Source organism: Eptatretus burgeri, chromosome 5 (genome assembly GCF_056783735.1).
Source record: "Eptatretus burgeri isolate ZD-2024b chromosome 5, Ebu_testis_v1, whole genome shotgun sequence".
NCBI classification, from domain to species: domain Eukaryota; kingdom Metazoa; phylum Chordata; class Myxini; order Myxiniformes; family Myxinidae; genus Eptatretus; species Eptatretus burgeri.
In genome coordinates, this window is record NC_140965.1 from 114,770,195 (window position 1) to 114,790,604 (window position 20,410).

A 20,410-nucleotide genomic window follows, 5' to 3' on the forward strand; every position below is an offset into this window, starting at 1 on the left:
GAGAGAGAGGGGGAGAGAGAGGGGGAGAGAGAGGGGGAGAGAGAGGGGGAGAGAGAGGGGGAGAGAGAGGGGGAGAGAGAGGGGAGAGAGAGGGGAGAGAGAGGGGAGAGAGAGGGGGAGAGAGAGGGGGAGAGAGAGGGGGAGAGAGAGGGGGAGAGAGAGGGGGAGAGAGAGGGGGAGAGAGAGGGGGAGAGAGAGGGGGAGAGAGAGGGGGAGAGAGAGAGGGGAGAGAGGGGGAGAGAGAGGGGGAGAGAGAGAGGGGGAGAGAGAGGGGAGAGAGGAGGGGAGAGAGAGGAAAGGGGGAGAGAGAGGGAGAGAAGGGCGGGGAGAGAGGGAGAGAGAGGGAGAGAGAGGGAGAGAGAGGGAGAGAGAGGGAGAGAGAGGGAGAGAGAGGGAGAGAGAGGGAGAGAGAGGGAGAGAGAGAGGGAGAGAGAGAGGGAGAGAGAGAGGGAGAGAGAGAGGGAGAGAGGGAGAGAGAGAGGGAGAGAGGGAGAGAGGGAGAGAGGGAGAGAGAGAGGGAGAGGTGGAGGTGGAGGACACATTGGTGGACACGTTGGGTGTGTCACAATGATGAATTGATTCGATTTTGGTGAAGATCCAGATCCGGATCTGGATACAAGAACGATTTAATTTTTAAAGTGATTCTTCACCATTGAGAAGTAGAACCAAAAACGGTATATCGCATGATATTTCAAAAATGTATTGGGCCCGATATGTTCTCGTGGATCAGACATTACGTGGCGGAGGTATGCGCTCTACCGAGTGCCCTTCTCGTTTATTTTTCCTTCCTAACTCTGGAGATGTTACCACAGAGAACCAAGCCACGGTATCACCATGAAAGCTTGTAGTTGCCAAGTGGCTTACGCACTCAAGCAAGCACTCCAATGAAGAGGTTGAAGAAACTTTTAAATATATTGTTCTCGATTTCCGCCCGCCGGCGTGCGAACGACCGCGTCTAACCAATAGCGGTCGCTTCGCCCACCGAACGGACAATCCAGTCGCGGCTTTCCGGATCAACGCCGGAAACCAGCCACGGGTGTGTTGTAACCACACCACAACCATGTCCGCACTCGACCTGCGCTACAGGGTCCGATCGCCAAATGTTCGATTTACCTAATTATTTGTGCAGGTAGGTTACCGAGAGATTGTACCTCAACGGGACCGCTTGGAAACGAGCCGCTTAAGCAGCTCGCTTCCTTTTGGGATAACTGAACGGGGTATTATCGCGCAGTCCCGTTGGACCCGATCACTTTACCGGCTATTTAAAAACCAACTATATTCCGAGTGCAAGATGGCAGCTCAATTAATGGAAGAGGATGCAATGAACAAGTTTACATTCACACAAGGACATTTATGATAATAAAGCACGTATGCAATTAAACAAGGCAAAACACGTATGCAATTATACATGCAACAAAAGCATGACAAAAGAATTATGACCGTCTATACGAAAAGCAATGCAAACATTTACAGCTCACAAAGCACTTAACAATTTCCTCCTTATTAGACGGGCCCACGGAAACATGTACACACACACACACACACACCCAAGAAATGGTGGCAGAGGCCTTTAATAACGGGCTCCAGCTCAGAGGACAGGTGAGCTGAAACCCAGAACCTATCTCGAACCTCTCCACCTCGTGTGGTCTTCAAGTTGTTCGGACCCGGGCTCCAACAAGAGCGAGCTGGATCCAATCGCCGTGAGCCGCGATCCTTCCCGAGCTCCCGCGAATCCTCCCGAGCTTCTCAACATGTGCTGTTGAGACGAGGCATGGATCGTTCCCGTCGATGCGTCGCTCCCCCGAGGAACCACCTCCAAGAAGAGGTCGATGAGTCGCACCAAGCGGGAACCAAAACGGAGAACAAAGAGCTCCACGAACCAAGAAGAAGAAGCCACCACTCACAGCTCGAGCCGAGCAACCAGCTCAACTCTCTTCCAAAAAAGAGCAGCTCGAAGCAAAAAACTCTTCCGAGCCAAACAGAAGCCGAAGGCCCACTGAACCACCAAAGCAAAAAGCCTCCTCCCGAGCCAGGCCGCAGCCGGAGCTCACCGAGCCAGCCGAAGCAAAAAGCTTCCGAAGGCCTCAACCCTAACGCAAGCCAAGCAGGACCCGACGGTCTGCTGAACGGCTACTCTCTGCCGAAGCAAAAAGCTTACTCATCAACTTCGAACACGAACAAAGAAAAGATCTCCTCATATCCTTTTCCCGCCCTTCCCCCACTCCCGGCATGACTCATGACTCATGCCCTCGTGCTCCATCCCCTGCTCAACCACGGGTGGGAGGGAGTTGTTGACATCATGAGTCACCGGACGGCAGAGTTCTTCTTCCTCTTTGCAGAAGAGGGGGAGGGATGTCTCCATTGTTCATTCCCTAACTATTAAATCAATCCACAGCGCATCTAATAGATTTCTGAACATTTAAACAATGGAAGGTGAGCTTTCTAGGGAACAAGCACATATCGACATAGCTGACTAAAGGAACCTGAATGTTGTGTGCAATTTAATTCCAAATTCGTAACAATATGTTAATTTTTTACCTCCACCACTGAAGGTGAAGGAGTTTATGTTTTCACCCCTTTCTGTCAGTTTGTCTGTTTGTGTGCAGGATATCTCAAAAAGTTGTGGACAGAATCAGATGAAATGTGGTGGACAGGTTGGGTGTGTGACAAGGACAAATTGATATGACTAGTGAAGATCCGAATCCGGATCTGGATACGAGAATAATTAAATTTTTTAAGTGATTTTTCACCATTGAGAGATTGGACCAAAAACGATATCGTACTATATAGCATGATATTTTAAAAATTTAATGGGCCAGATATGTTCTCATGGATCAGGTAATACGTGGCGGAGGTGTGCGCTCTACCGAGTGCCCTTCAAGTTCAATGTGCATCTATATCGAAGTGACGGGTCATCTAAAGAAAAAAAGGTTGTTCAGAAAGGAGAAGTATCATGTAAAATAAAATTTCACATTTTCAGCAAGTGATCCACCACCCGAGGCACCGCATGACAACGCAGGGTCAAACGCAGGGGAGTAGGGCCTGAACTTTATTCAAATCGATTGAAATATTCTGTGACAGTGCAAATACTTTTGCCGTGTATGGCTATGACTTGGAAAGAAAGAACCAAACAGCTTGTAGAGTACTTGCCAAGTGGCTTAAGCACCCAATAAAGCACTGCAATAAAATGGTTTATAAGGAAGGGCTGATTGGCGATATATAATATGCACCCGCAGTCATATAAACACTATGCACCCAGAACGTCAAGCAATGTCCGAATTGCACAAATGAACACTTTTTTTTTAGCAGTCGAAACTGTTGCTGAGGTAAATTAGGAAGTTTACTTTTTGAAATTCGGCTTTTTTTTATTTGAAAGGATAATCCAGAGGTAAGTGCACTCACACCTGAGCTATCTAGCATGGGTTTGAATCCCGATCCAACTACAAGCTGTCACCCTTGCGCTTTGCAGACAGGGCGTTGCATCACAAAGCACACCCTCCGTTGGATGGATGTTAAAGAGCAGGTTTTGGGTCGCTGATGACTTCGCGTGATTCGAAGGTTGTAATCACATTAATAATCGTTGGGCAATTATTTTCTTACATTTGAAACTCAAAATATACTAAAATTAACTTTTAAGTCTAAACTTATGTCAGTGATCGAAAAACAGACCGGAATTTACCGAAGATGCTATGACGTCACGTTCTCCAAAAACTTAGTGAACATTCGGAAACAGCGTGTGAACAATGGTGAGATGCGAATCAGAGAGTGATTTCAGCGGCGATGAAATTGAGTGAAAATGAAAAGCGGCGATGAAAATGAGATTTGTTAGCTGCATGGTCCGTGAGCGTCAGCCGCGGCAGTCTGGACATGTGGCTCGTTTTCCTCATGCTGATCTGATTGATGACCAGATTCTCTCAGCGAGGGAGCCTCGTGAATGGTGGAGGCCAATGGGCCGACCACGTGCCTCATGGTTGCAGCAGGTTGATCAGAATCTCAAGGAGATGGGGATGGGCCAGGCATCTGCCTGGGGTTGGCCAGACGGTGGCCCCTGGAGTACTGGTGGAAAGTGGATGCAGCAACATGCTGCTCTGACGCATGCTCCCATACCTGACCTGATCTGATGCATTAGATATTTTTATTCATTCCAATCTCAGACCTTGGTATCGCTGTCTCCACAAGCTAGTGTGGGACTTTCGCCCGTCCAAGCTTTCAATATTTCCTTGTAAGCGGCATGGACAGATGATGCATCAAGCCCTACATTAACCAAGCTTGCAGGTTTTGGGAACCATTGAAGTTCGTCCGCCTTTGAAATATGCTTCAAATAATGAAGGATATTTTACGTTCAATCGCTGAAGTACAGTACTGGAGTTGAGAATGGCGTAGACCTAAACCACAAGTGCTGGCCAAGCGCATTGCTTGCTACGCATTACGGCACGATTGGCAACTGTATGGGTACGGCACGTGTATTTTTTGTGATCTAGTGCTGTAATTTCTCTAAGAAAGGGAAATATATATTTGCATGTTTTTAAATTTATGCTTCTCCGTTTTCATGCAAAAATCTCCACTTCAACACGACTTAGATATCTGAGTTATTTTCCGACTTGACAGCCAAACCCAGCTGGACTTGGACTGGGCTCAGAAGGGCAATTCACAGAGTTCACGTTCGGGAACTCAGTTTGGGAGCAGCACTATAAGAGCATGGTGTTTTTCAGAGGGGACATCGAGTTGGCTATGTTGTCCAGTTGTACTCAATTGCAATTGTTCAAGATCCTGTTTTTTTCCACAACTAATAAGGCCACATTTTTCATTCCAGAACGAGAGCCAGTGCTTTTCCGTGATTGTGGAAAACAGATGGAATTCACGGAATCGGTGACTTGAAACGGAAAACTGAATCTGAAAACAAAATGTAGTAAAAAAACGCACGCACACACCAAGAGAGATAACATCTTTGCAATATTGTTTGATTCTGTTTGCAATTCTCCACAGACTTAATTCCCTCATTGTGATTACAAAAAAGTAGTAAAACATAAATATACTGCAAATCGATGCACACAGGATACCGTCCATACCCGGAGTGTGAGCACAGTGAATGTTTCGCTCACGTCAATCGTAGCTGTTTCGGACGAGCGGTGATGTGAATCTCGATCTCAATTGCTGGCACTAAATACACGATTGAACTCGAATGGCACTCGGTAGAGCGCGTTACCTCCGACAAGCTGAAGTTTACGATTCGTTTCCCACTGATAGGCTGGACCTACTTCCGGATCTTAACCAAAATCTAATAAACTTGTTCATGTTAACTACCCAAGTCATCAACCAAGTTTCTTCTGAATCCGTCCACAATTTTTGAGATATCGTACTATGTATAGTTTTTGGCACTCCATCAATGAGGGGAAAAAAAATGACAATTTTTTTTATTATTTTTCTGGATCTGGATCTGGACCTTCACCAAAATCTAATAAATGTTTCTAAAAAAAAAATCTAGTAAATGTTTCTATTTCAGAGACAAAAGAACACCACCACACACTTCCCATGACTTCAAATTTAACAAGACAGTTAACAAGCTTCACATGAGATGGATGTTTAACCCCAAATCACAGATGAGTGGTGGAAACAAACTTGTACACACCTTCAAGCTCAATCGATAATTAACTGATCCCTGCCAATGGAGTTTCAACCAATTAAATTCACCACCACAAAGCGATGTGAATTTAAACACCTGCTACATTCAGAGAGAACGGTGACTCGTTATAAATGGGGGACAAGCATGGTGCCATCACACAAACCACACAACCAAAACCAAACCACAACACAACCCAAACAAACAAAAACCAAACCACAACACAACCCAAACAAACAAAAACCAAACAACAACACAGGAGCACACAACACAACCAAAACCACACATGCAACACATGCCATGCATGATCTTTTCTACTTCAGATCACCAATTTGATTTCAGACCAGGTCACTCCAACTTGGACATGCTGCTTCTACTCAATCAACAATGGATGGGGGTCCTCAATGTCAGTCATGAGATCAGGGGTATCTCTCTGGATATATCTCATGCTTTTGATAGTTTTGTTACAGTCTAGCATCCTGCCTTACTCTCCTTAACAAAACTCTCTGCCTATGGCATCCAAAGCAACCTCCACATATGGCTTACTGACTTCCTCTACTCTCGTAGCTGACATGTGGAACTCAATGGAATCCTTTCCTCTCCTCTCCCTGTCAAGGCTGGAGTGCCCCAAGGCAGGGTTCTGGGTCCTGTTCTATTTGTGATCTTCAACAATGATCTCTGGAAAATCCTCTTTATCTATTTACTGATGACTCCACCCTCTGCCATGACATCCCTCATCCTTCAGAAAGGCAGGGTGCAGCCTCTTCCGTCTCTTCAGATTATGATTTAAAGAAAAGTGAATTTTTTTTTTTTTAAATCACACGCTGGTCAAACTCTTGGAATATATCTTTCAATCCTGACAAATGTCACACTCTCACTTTCACTTTCTTTCAAAAACTTTCTGGCAAATTACATTTCAAAGTTAGCTTCCAAAGCCAGTCTCCGACTGGACATCCTTTGTCGAACAAAGTCCTTCCTTGGAAAACCTGAACTCCTGACCATCAACATGGCCTTCATCCACAGCTTGATGGAGTACTGCTCCCCCCTCTGGGCTGGCTCCCCTGCCTCACATCCTGCTCAGCTTGACACCGTGGAAGACAAGGCCTTTCAGATTATTGTGATCTCCCATGATGAAGCAGAGTCTTTCACTATCATCGCAGATATTACAAACATGGGCCGATCACTTCGCCATCGTAGACAAGTTGGTTGTGTCTCTGTCTTCCACCGCCTCCTTTATGGCCTTTCACCCTCTGCTCTTTCTGTGGTTTGCACCTCCTCCCCCCCACCCCCCGCAGGTTTCTGAAGAGCATACATGGTCCACCATCAACCCACTTTTCGTGAAACTACCTAAATCCAGAATCACTGCTCACCACCACTCATTGCTTCCTGCTTGCAGATACAATCATCTCAGATTGTCCCCAATTCAAACATAAGATCTTTTCTGCCCTCATTAACCCCACCCACCCCAAACCTTCCTTAATCCAAATCTCCAGTTTTCCCTCCTGAGAGTTCCCTTCTGTATCCATCTTGTCCACCCCATGCATTCTCACCTGCCCCGACCCCACACCCATTGTTTGTCTTCCTCCCTCTGTCTTGGCCTTCAACTCTGGTGTTCCTTTTGCCCTGTTGCATCCTGATCCGTTCAGTGTACTCGTACGAGCTCTACAATGAGCCCGACTATGTATACATATAAAAAAAAAACACAACAAAACACAACATATCACAATGAACAACACACAACACATCACCGTGTACAACACACAACACATCACACATCACCGTGTACAACACACAACACATCACCGTGTACAACACACAACACATCACCGTGTACAACACACAGCACATCACCACGTACTGTTACAGATCTGGAAGCTTACTGCACTCAACATTCAGGTCCCTATAGAACAGTTATATCGGTAAGTACGTGTTTATAGTTAGGGCCTCCTACCTGTGTCTAACGGGAATTACATGTGTGCGCTGCGGATTTTCGTTTAAAACAAACCTCCTTCACTACACTTCACACACCGACGCCATTGCCCACATGCGTTCGGCCACGTACGTGGGTGGAGATTTCCATCGCCTCAGACCTGGACTCCGCCCAGGAAGGCAGGGGCGTGCCCCTTGTCCAATCACGCGACAGAAAGCGACTTTCCCACGGCACGCTGGCCAATGGGGGTTGAGATGGCCACAGAGAGCGATTTTCCCACGACACGCTGGCCAATGGGGGTTGAGACGGCCACAGAGAGTGATTTTCCCACGACGCCCCGTCCAATGAGGGTGGAGAGCGCCTCAGACGGCGATTTGCTCACCCTGGAGGAAAAAGGAATATAAGGAACGCCAGACAGAGTGTTTTTGGAGGACCCATTCTAAGGGTCGTGGTCGTGGTCGTGGTCGTCATGGTGATCATCATCATGTTGCGGGTTCGAGTCCCGCTGAGCTGGATCATCGTCGCCTCTGATCCTCTCCTTGGTCTTGGTTGATTGGTGCATGGCACCTGGTGCTTGGAGCGGCATCGTGTTGCGGGTTCCAGTCCCGCCGAGCCAGATCGTCGAAGATCACACGAGGTGGGCAGGTCCAAGCACAGGCTCTGGTCTCTAGTTCACCTGTCCTCGAGCTGGATGCCTTCAATAAAGACCCGATGGGTCCATTTCTGTGTGTGTGTCTGTGTGTGGGCCCGTCTTTAAGTAGCAACTGGATAAGTGCTTTTGCTTGTACATTGACTGCATTTCTTATAGTCGGATAACTCTGCTCTTCGTGTTCCCCTCCCTGCCTATTGTAAATAAATATCCCTTTTGTTGAATGTAGCAGCTCGTTTCTGTGTTTCTTGCATTGGTTTGCCGCGCTGCGAATGGGAACTAGGAGGCTTCATTGTTGCCGTAATCGTGCAATCGGCCCGGCAGGAATCTGGTACTCTCCGCTCGGGGTACGGCTCGGATCCGGCTCGGATTGTGCAGACCCTGCCCCCAATGAATTCCCCTGGTAGTTTGGACGACGTGGGTATTTAGGTAAATTGAAATTGGCAATCGACCCTATCCCACGTGGTCGACCTATTGGCGATCTTCGGTCCGATAAGTGACCCGTCGGCTCCGGAGTTATCTGGGGTGACGACCTATAAATTCCGGGTGTTCGGTGGATGCGCGCCGCATGGATGAAATGATGGATGTGTATGGGCGCAGAATGGATGCAAGCATGCAAGCATGGGGAGAGAGTATGCGACAATGGATTGCATAATGGCGGCACCACGTGTCGGAGCGACCGAACCAACAAGGAGTGCAAAATGTGTCCGGCCCGCGATGTAGACGGGTGAGGTCGGGACGATGAGAGACGCCACCATAATTGATGGGGAGACCGAAACGTGTAGGGTGAGACACGAGGGGACAACGGAAAAATTAAAAGAGGGGACGGAGACATAGATAATAAGAGACAAAGGAAGAAACTAATGAATGCGAGGGAACGACAGAAAAATTCACGGAGACACAAAGGGAGACGCAGGAGACAAAGGAGGTGGGCAGGTTAGAGAGACCAGAGATGCGGGAGGGAGAACAGGAAAAGGTGAACGAAATACGGAGAAACAAAGATAAAGAACACACACGTAGGATTAGAAAGGGACGATGAGGTTGAGCATGGGGAATGCATCGGGACCCGGTGCGAGCATCAGGATGGCCTCCTTAAGGAACAGAGGGAGAAAATACGCTCCCTCGAAGCAGATCGCGACCAGGTGGGTCTGGTCGGGCCGAACGAGGTTGAGCGGGTGGGTGATGTGAACAGGTATACGTGGAGCTTGGGGGGTATGGAAACCCCGGGATTTCTTGTGGTAACATGAATCCCCGATGTGATTGTCCCGGAGTGTGTGGTGGAGTGTACGAGTGGTGCGTGTGTGTTGAAATGTGTGCCAGAAGGTAAGTATGGTGTGAGTAACACGGCGTGCATGCATGAAAATGGTACGCGGAACAACCCAGATGGTGGACGGGTTTATTTTGGAAATTGCGCCGGCTCCGCGGAACGTTGCGTCCAAGGTCCATTCTTCGTTTTCGGAGCAGCCTAGGCGAACGCGACTCAAGAAGCCGGCACGTGAACGTCCCGCATTTTGGAAGAGACCATCGCGTGGACGGCTAAAATGGCGACGACTGAGTGAATTTGGAAAGCATGTGGCCCCATGTGAGCATGTGCACAGAGGCCGATGTGCTGCACGGAGCGAGTCCCGACGGCATCACGGTAAGCCTTGCGGGTTTCGTGCGAAAAGCGAACCTTGAGAAGCGGGCCGGGTGCGAGTGACGTCATCCGCGCGGCACGAAAGCCGGTTAACGAGCGTGCAGTTCACATGGGGAACACTGCAAAAGCGAGCGCTTGTTGTAATTGGTGGGGCGACGATACGCTTTTATTATCGCCCGAACGGAGGGGACGTTATTATCGCCCATAGGAAGGGATGTGCGAACTGCAGACCGCCGTCCTGGAGTTGCGCTCCTTGTACACGAGGCCCCGCCAGATGTAGTGAACAGCCCGGTGTTTGGGCATCGGAGCATTAGTTAGCGGGATGGGTTTAGCTTAGATAGACCGGCCTCATGGGGGCATGAGCCGTCCTCCATGGGGCCCGTGGACTTGCTAGTGGGAATGTTAGGTTAGATTTAGAATGGGAAATGAATTTTGGGAGACATGGACAGACATGGAATGTGGAGTGGGGATGTAGCTTAGCTACGTAGATTAAATGGAACGTGCATTAAAATAACGGAAGACGAGGGAGCACGAGAGAGTTAGGGGAACATAGGTAGAGTGTGGAGCGAATTGAAAAATGAAAAGTGTGTAATGAATGAATGTGGGACAGCGGGCCCAAATGTGTGAATGGAGTGAATGGAGTGAATGTGGAATGCATGGTGCGAATGACTGAGTAGGGGGAGGAGTGAATCCCACCCAAGTGACCCCGGGGTCAGAGTAATGTTCGTTAGTGGGTTAGTTAAATTTACCAAATGGAGGTCGTTTTGTGTTGGTGGTGTATGAAGGCACGAAAGCCATTTGGAGGGGTGCAGGAGTCCATGGACTGGCTGGGAGCGTGGTTGTTGAAAGGTGAGTAGAGTAGAGGGCACCTCGGTCACCGGACAGTCGGCCAGAGTAGGCCAAGGGTCCAAGGGACCGGGATAGTGTAGTGGGCACGGGTGACCCTCGGAAAGGGACCCGGGACACCAAAATGCCACGTGGGCATCGGAGGGGGGCAATGCTGGGCAGGGCAACCCCCCTCCCCCCCCCCCCCCGTGTTCATCGGGAGCAGGTAGGCTCGGAGACAGCCTCAGACCCAGGGATGCTGTAGTTTGAGATTCGGCAGAGGGGGAATCCCTGCCATGTGAGCCACGCTGCCCAGCCATGAAATTGTGCAAGGGCAAGAGTGAAAATTTGAGGGCTAGGCCCAAATTTATAACGGGACACCAACACGGGCGACGGGAATCGTGGTTTCTAGAACCAATAGTTTAAAGTGACAGGCGTCTGAAAAACCCCGGGGTAGTTTAAAGTTAATAAATGCTGGGATAGTTAGGAAATGTACCCCTTCGCACCATCCATCCCTTCACACTCTGTGGGCCACTGGACCCACCTTGGGTAAGATTGCTGAAATCTGTGGGAGGCTATTCTGGGGCTTTGTCGCGCCTCGAGACAGGACGCTAGTCTCTCACTTATTTCCCTCCAAAACAGGAACTTAGGGGTTGGGAGTAGATGGACAGGATAGGTTAGCTGGACAAAGATGATAAAGGGGGTTAGGGAGACGAAATTATAGAGAGAAATTAAAAATATATATATATAATAAAATAAAATAAAAAGGGGCTAAATTTGGTTGTTTTGTTGTCGCACATTAAGGGAGTGGGTATGGACAAAGACAGGCAAAGGCGATAGGTTGGGGGGAGACTGTAAGTTAGGCCGGCACCACCGCACTTCCTCCACAAACCTCACGGAACGAGATCAGAGGCCGGCCAGCTTCATATGCAGGCCTGTGTTGTGCTGCATTTCCTGGTCCGCCTTGCCTCGCCTTGTTTGCCTGCCTTTGTCATAACCCCATGCCTGCTACCCTGTTTGCATTGCCCCATGTCACCATCCATCCATGTGTGCCAGGACCATCTCTTCAATGTGTTTTGCAAGGACTGCCCTGCAGGCAGCCCCATCATCCCATGTTCATTTGTTTTTGCATCCAGTCCATCTCCATGAGCCAGAGACTGCATTGAGCAGCCTGGCCACCTCTTCTGCATAAAGGCCACTTCAAATGGCCTGTGGGACGGCGCATGGCCTGCCATGTTAGGGTGAGTTGCCTCCAGCAGCTGGGGGTATGAAAGGAATAAAAAGAAGGTTCACTGCAACGAATATTCAAGGGGGACCTTTTTGAGTAGGCCCTAAGGACGACTGACCTCCAGCTGCTGTGCACTCACCCACACAAAACTGTTGACTTTGCTGTGCCTTTTTCCCCAGAGATCACAGGTCCTGGGCCATGGTTAGTGTAAATAGATAAGGTAAAATTGCAAATATTTTGCAACCCACCTGTTGTTTGTGTTAGCGCCGGCAATTTATTTAAGTTGTCCGAGTGAGTCTGATAGCTTAGTTACGCAGCGCACTAGGTCATTTTATTTTGGGACATGTATGAAAAAATGTCGCACTCAGGGATCCGTAGGTAAATCGTACTTGGGGAGAACTTACACATACTGGTCACACGAAAATTCAACGACTCGGGACGAGTCTGTAAAAAGGGGAGGATGTAGTGTTACGGATCTGGAAGCTTACTGCACTCAACATTCAGGTCCCTATAGAACAGTTATATCGGTAAGTGTGTGTTTATAGTTAGGGCCCCCTACCTGCGTCGAACGGGAATTACATGTGTGCACTGCGGATTTTAGTTTATAACAAACCTCCTTCACGACACTTCACACACCGACGCCATTGCCCACGTACGTTCGGCCACGTACGTGGGCGGAGATTTCCATCACCTCAGACCGGGACTCTGCCCAGGAAGGCAGGGGCGTGCCCCTTGTCCAATCACGCCACAGAGAGCGATTTTCCCACGGCACACCAGCCAATGGGGGTTGAGATGGCCACAGAGAGCGATTTTCCCACGACGCCCGTCCAATGAGGGTGGAGAGCGACTCAGGCGGCGATTTGCTCACTCCGGCCCGGAGGAAAAAGGAATACAAGGAACACCAGACCGAGAGCGTTTTTGGAGGAACGATTCTAACGGTCGTGGTCGTCGTGGTGGTCATCATCATCGTGTTGCGGGTTCGAGTCCCACCGAGCTGGATCATCGTCGCCTCTGATCTTCTCCTTGGTCTTGGTCGATTGGTGCGTGGCCGGTTGGAGAGCGCGGTACGTGGTGCTTGGAGCGGCATCATGTTGCGGGTTCGAGTCCCGCCGAGCCCGATCGTCGAAGACCACACGAGGTGGACAGGTCCAAGCACAGGCTCTGGTCTCTAGCTCACCTGTCCTCAAGCTGGAGGCCTTCAATAAAGACTCGACGGTTCCATTTGTGTGTGTGTGTGTCGGTGTCTGTGTCTGTGTGTGTGTGTGTCTGTGTGTGGGCCCCTCTTAAAGTAGCAAATGCATAAGTGCTTTTGCTTGTACATTGACTGCATTTCTTATAGTCGGATAACTCTGCTGTTCTGTGTTCCCCTCCCTGCCTATTGTAAATAAATATCCCTTTTGTTGAATGTAGCAGCTCGTTTCTGTGTTTCTATCATTGGTTTGCCACGCTGTGAACGGGAACTAGGAGGCTTCATTGTTGCCGTGATCGTGCAATCGGCCCGGCAGGAATCTTTTACTCTCCGCTCAGGGTACGGCTCGGATCTGGCTCGGTAACGGCCCGGATCGTGCAGACCCTGCCGAGGGTGAATTCCCCCAGTAGTTTGGACGACGTGGGTATTTAGGTAAATTGAAATTGGCAATCAACCCTATCCCACGTGGTCGACCTATTGGCGATCTTCGGTCCGATAAGTGACCCGGCAGCTCCGGAGTTATCCGGGGTGACGAACTATAAATTCCGGGTGTTCGGTGGAGCAGACTCTACTGCTCCACGTAGTCGTCGTGTTCGCCACCGAAACTCGCCCCACAACAGCACAACACACAACACCACCGTGCACCACACACACGACACATCACCGTGTACCTCACACGATACATCATCGTGTACTACACACGACACATCACCGTGTACCACACACGACACATCACCGTGTACCACACACGACACATCACCGTGTACCACACACGACACATCACCGTGTACCACACACGACACATCACCGTGTACCACACACGACACATCACCGTGTACCACACATGACACATCACCGTGTACCACACATGACACATCACCGTGTACCACACACGACACATCACCGTGTACCACACACGACACATCACCGTGTACCACACACACGACACATCACCGTGTACCACACACGACATCATCGTGTACTACACACGACACATCACCGTGTACTACACACGACACATCACCGTATACTACACACGACACATCACCGTGTACGACACACGACACATCACATCACCGTGTACCACACACGACATCATCGTGTACTACACACGACACATCACCGTGTACTACACACGACACATCACCGTGTACTACACACGACACATCACCGTGTACGACACACGACACATCACCGTGTACGACACACGACACATCACATCACCGTGTACCACACACGACATCACCGTGTACTACAAACACCACATCACCGTGTACTACACACGACACATCACCGTGTACTACACACGACACATCACCGTGTACTACACACGACACATCACCGTGTACTACGCACGACACATCACCGTGTACTACGCACGACACATCACCGTGTACTACGCACGACACATCACCGTGTACTACGCACGACACATCACCGTGTACCACGCACGACACATCACCGTGTACTACACACGACACATCACCGTGAACTACACACGACACATCACCGTGTACCACGCACGACACATCACCGTGTACTACGCACGACACATCACCGTGTACCACGCACGACACATCACCGTGTACTACACACGACACATCACCGTGTACTACGCACGACACATCACCGTGTACCACGCACGACACATCACCGTGTACCACGCACGACACATCACCGTGTACCACACACGACACATCACCGTGTACCACACACGACACATCACCGTGTACCACACACGACACATCACCGTGTACTACGCACGACACATCACCGTGTACCACACACGACACATCACCGTGTACTACACACGACACATCACCGTGTACTACACACAACACTTCACCGTGTACTACACACAACACATCACCGTGTACTACACACGACACATCACCGTGTACTACACACGACACATCACCGTGTACTACACACGACACATCACCGTGTACTACGCACGACACATCACCGTGTACGACACACGACACATCACCGTGTACGACACACGACACATCACATCACCGTGTACTACACACGACACATCACCGTGTACTACACACGACACATCACATCACCGTGTACCACACACGACACATCACCGTGTACTACAAACACCACATCACCGTGTACTACACACGACACATCACCGTGTACTACACACGACACATCACCGTGTACCACACACGACACATCACCGTGTACCACACACGACACATCACCGTGTACCACACACGACACATCACCGTGTACCACACACGACACATCACCGTGTACCACGCACGACACATCACCGTGTACCACACACGACACATCACCGTGTACTACGCACGACACATCACCGTGTACCACACACGACACATCACCGTGTACTACACACGACACATCACCGTGTACTACACACAACACATCACCGTGTACTACACACAACACATCACCGTGTACTACACACGACACATCACCGTGTACTTCACACGACACATCACCGTGTACTACACCTTGCGATCCAATCGCTTCACCACTTACCGATGTACTGTATTTATTTCGAGGATCTCTGACGGTGAGAAACAGCAGAACATGACAGAACAATGGCTGAACAACACAGAGCGATGACAGGCCCGAAGGACGCACCGAAAGCTTCACGATCAATCAAATCTGCCCAGAAATCCCAAGCAGCGCCATTGAGAAAGAAACAGGACGGGAATATAAAATACCGGATTACACACAGGGAGGACGGAGGGACGGAGGGAAGGAGGGACGGAGGGACGGAGGGAAGGAGCGACGGAGCGACGGAGGGACGGAGGGAAGGAGCGACGGAGGGACGGAGGGACGGAGGGAAGGAGCGACGGAGGGACGGAGGGAAGGAGCGACGGAGCGACGGAGGGACGGAGGGAAGGAGCGACGGAGGGACGGAGGAACGGAGTGACGGAGGGACGGAGTGACGGAGGGACGGAGGGACGGAGGGACGGAGGGACGGAGGGACGGAGGGACGGAGGGACGGAGGGACGGAGGAACGGAGCGACGGAGGGACGGAGCGACGGAGGGACGGAGCGACGGAGGGAAGGAGCGACGGAGCGACGGAGGGACGGAGGGACGGAGGGACGGAGGGACGGAGGGACGGAGGCCCTCGTCAGGCCGGGCGCGGCCTCGTCGAACAAAAACACGAAGCAACCACGGACGGGCATCGCGATCAATCCGTCGGAAAAATCCTCACAATGGAAATTCCATATCGCCATCGAGCCTTGCTCTGGCGATCGGGCTTAAAGGGGGAAAAGCGGGACGAGGGGAGAGTGCGCGCGCTCACCACATCCGGGGCTTGGAGCTCGCGCGCACAGCAACACCACAGGGCACGGACTCGGACTCGGACTCGGCTCCGCGACTCGCGCTCTCTGTGCCAGCGTGAGTGACCAAGGTTCTTTGCAGAAAACAAAAAAAACAAACAAACAATGTTTGAAAATGTCTGAAATCCAAAATTACCTCCTTTCGTCCTCGAGATCAAACGCGTTTTTCATTCGCGCGAACATTCTGTGTCCTTCCCCCTTACCGTTTCCGCTTTCGTTCCCTTTCCCTTCCGTTCTCTTCCCTTCGTACTCGCTGTCACTCCTTTGGCGCTTCTCCGCGGAACCGCATCAGCTGACGCGAGTAGCGCGCGGTGGAATGACGTCACGACGTCATGGTAAATGACGACAAGATTTAACATAAACAATATCATTTTAATTTTCAAAAACGGGACGTTTCTTTAAATCCATGGACAGTGCAAAATTTTCGGTAAGTTTAATAATACCAAGAAGAAATGCATAACAGCCAATCCGGAGACAGTGCAATCCAAAGCGTTGCTCCTCCCCCCCGAATGGTTCGCGTGGCTCCTCCCCCCCCGGTTCGCGTGGCTCCTCCCCCGGCTCGCGTGGCTCCTCCCCCGGCTCGCGTGGCTCCTCCCCCGGCTCGCGTTGCTCCTCCCCCCACAGCTCACGTTTCCCTTTGCTTGGAAATGAAACGACGTCTCGTCCCAATCCCTTTTACTCCTGTGACATCAAAACGGATTGTTATTCTACTCTGATGAAAGAAAAATCCACATAGTGACGATTGGATGAGCGTGGTGAGTTCTGGAACCCCCCCCACCCCTGTCTTATGCATTTAGGTCGGAGCGACTCGCTGTCATACTTCAGTCGTTAAACATCCAGGCGGGGCAAACTGAGTCGGACAGAACCGCCTTTTGAGGGTAGTTAGTGGTGGTGGTGGTGGTGGTGGTTTCGTTGGGTAATAGGTGAGGTGGACTTCGCTCAGAGGGAGGTAGCGCGATCCGTGCGCGTTCACCTGCGTTCACCTGTGCACGCGACGAGCGCACACACCCCGTGCATGGCTCTCGTATTACACGGCTGAGCGAAGGGGCGAGCGCAGGTGAGTGAGTTGGGTTGTGCACGTCTCGCCGGATTCATGGTTACCACTGAGCTTTGCCGGGAGCAACTCTTTGGTTCCCGCGTGCCCGGACAAGTTGTCAAAGCAGGCGTTTCGTTCTCCCGGGTCATGATGGGATCGGGCACATCTTGGCAGGTTTCACATACATGGTGTTGGTATGAAACACGTGCAGTGAGCACACCTTGCACGGTCGACGGAACGCACCTTGCTTTGGATTCTCGAGGACACCAACGATTCATTCAAATGGCTTTATTTAAACCTGTTGGTGATTTATTATTATTATTATTATTATTATTATTATTATTTTTGGAAGCCACAAATGGGAGGGAAGATTTGTTGGGGGTCGGAGTTGTGGCAAGCAGGCTTTACAGTTGTTGGAATTATCATTCCATTGGGTGTGGATGTTTTGAGGAAGTTTTCTTGGCAAGATGCCATTGAACTCTAATACTTGCTAAGTGTATTCGCCATTTTTGTTTGTTTGGTCTTGGGTGTGCCTTTAATACCGCAGCTTCACCTCCAACATTTTGTCAACACGACGCAGTCCATGTCAAACAGAGCCAACGGGTACACAGGTACCGTAAAGAAGTGAGCAAAGTTCTCTTGTTCAAGAAACGTCAGGAGATAAAACAATCCCCCGTCTCATGTCCTCTTGCCTGATGCTCAACATCTTGGTTTTCCAATGTAGGTCTGGATTAAATCATTTGATTTTGAATCTGTCATAAACCAAACTGATGTTTCAACACTACACAGACATATTGGTAGTTGAATGACCGTTTTTACAGCCATTTTTCCCTGCTGTGCAGGGGTTAGGCTTTTTCTTGAGGCAATGTTTTTTATGGCCGGATGCCCTTCCTGACGCCAACCCTGGTCGCCTCTTACGACACACAGGGATATGGTACACCTATTCTAACCGGGGCATACACCGGGACCAGTACACTGGTATTCACTTCGCCGACCTCAGATGGATGACAGGCTGAGTCAACCCCCTGGTGTTAATTCAGCAGCCAACGGGGCTTGAACTCAGGATCCAGGGATCCCAAGCCGCCACCCTAACCACTAAGCCAACACCAGGCTTACATATTGGTAGTTGGAAAAAGATTAAAGGTTAATTGCAGTTTAATGTTGTAAATAGCAGATGTAAAGTACTACACACCAAAACAGTGTAAAGAAGGTATTGTGCAGTAAATTAATTTTTATTAAAAAAAAAACATCCAAAACTTTGGAGAGGAAAACATATATTTATTTAACAAAAGAAAGGTTTTTTTTTTTTTTCTCAGCTGATAATGTAGATTAAAAAGACATGATCAAATTAAGAAACACATTGGTAGCAACGGTAGCATATTCATGGACAAAGGACAAAGCACAGCAAAAAGTCTAATATGGCATGCGTTATACAGTGCAGTACAATATGGGATTTGTATATACATGGAGTACTGTATAATAATAATATGGAATTATCATTCCAAATCGTTCATATCATTATCATTTATTAATATATATTTAGGATGTGTCAAGCCATTGAGTCCTGTATAATAATAATAATAATAATATGGATCCCGAGTCAAAATTTTTATAAGAGGAAAAAAATGGGGTGAAAATATGTGCAAAATTTTGTTTTCTTCCACGATTAAGATATATATTTTAAATATCCAGATTTGGAACATAAAAAAAAACATAAAAATATATTTTAAATAGCCAGTTTTGGAATAAAAAAAGGAGACAAATATATTTTATTCAGTTTTTAGTCACAGAAAAAAGGGAAGAAAAACAATAGAAAAATTCATTTTAAATCCCCAATTTTGGAACCAAAAATGGAGAAAAACAAAAGTATATTTAAAATAGTTTTGGAGCAAAAAAAATTGCAGAAAAAATACATTTTAAATAGGCAGTTTTTGAACAAAAAAAGGGGAAAAATGCATAAAAAATTTTCTCCATATGATTAAAAAAAAAAAAAGCCAGTTTTGGAACAAAAATAGTAAAATTGAAATAGATTTTTATTTGGTTGTTTAAGCTATTTTATTTATATTTTTTTGAAAGATGATTTTGTGGCAAATAGTTTTGCAGCAAATTTATACGTAAAAATAATGTACATAACAAAAGTAGCTTTGAAATAGATTTTAAAGCTATTTCCGTATTTCAGTCATTTCGAGGAGAAAAATGACAGAATATATATATATATATATATATATATATATATATATATATATATATATATATATATGCTTTTAAGTTTTTTTTCGCCATGCAGTTTGGGATTGAATAAATGAGGAATCGAATTGGCACAGAATTGAAATTTAGGTATGGCTGGTCATCTTATCTATTCAGTTGTTATATTACAATTATAGAGAAGTGGATATAAATATAATGTGCAAACTATAGCCATGCAGATTTGCCACCTGTATTTCAAAATAAATCAAATGCATGAAAATATTCATTTTTATTTTTAGATCCTCATGAAGGATCTCTAATTCTTACTCACGTTGTTGTTCTTCATCTTCTTCTTGTGGACTTTTTTGTTTCACAGCCGACAGTTTTCATCGAAACTTGGCGTATACAGTAAGTCGTCGACTGACCAGTCTTAAGTCGATTTGGTCGTAAGTTGGCCAACCTTTATTTTTACCTTTATTTATAGTGTTTCGGCCTATGCAAAAATTACCGTATGTATATTATACTGTATAATGATATAATAATCATCTGTAAGTCATATTTTTATTAACATTTTCTTTGTTCAAGTCAAACACTGCACTACTAGAGTACAATTGGTTTAATATTTGCAAAAACATACATTGGTTTACGATGTGCAATTTCTCCATTTCGTGGATGGGCCCGGTCCGTTGCGTCATTATAACTGTCGATCACATGGGTGTGGAACCTTTCACAGCTTCACGAATCCTTTCTTTGTCTTTCAAAGTCGTCGACACAG

The 20,410-nt window shown here is 48.2% G+C and overlaps 2 protein-coding genes across 8 annotated transcripts in view; one reads left to right on the forward strand and one right to left on the reverse strand.

Moving 5' to 3' along the window:
• Nucleotides 1-16,766, reverse strand: part of LOC147027208 (mitogen-activated protein kinase 8-like) — a 92,188-nt gene extending 75,422 nt beyond the window's left edge. The window contains exons 1-2 of one of the 4 annotated variants that reach the window (XM_085883437.1): nucleotides 16,616-16,766; nucleotides 16,376-16,486 (exon numbers count right to left, since the gene is read on the reverse strand). Coding sequence is in view for 3 of the 4 variants with exons in the window: in XM_085883438.1 (XP_085739564.1) it covers nucleotides 15,598-15,650 (53 nt within the window). In the remaining variant the exon portion in view is untranslated. The other 3 variants (XM_085883439.1, XM_085883440.1, XM_085883438.1) reach the window with 3 other exon arrangements.
• Nucleotides 16,767-17,029: 263 nt separating this feature from the next.
• Nucleotides 17,030-20,410, forward strand: part of LOC147027209 (tyrosine-protein phosphatase non-receptor type 13-like) — a 284,017-nt gene continuing 280,636 nt past the window's right edge. For 2 of the 4 annotated variants that reach the window (XM_085883445.1, XM_085883443.1), the window contains exon 1: nucleotides 17,312-17,469. The gene's annotated coding sequence lies outside the window, so the exon portion shown is untranslated. Of the gene's footprint in view, nucleotides 17,168-17,311; nucleotides 17,470-20,410 lie in introns of those variants that run through there. The other 2 variants (XM_085883442.1, XM_085883444.1) reach the window with 2 other exon arrangements.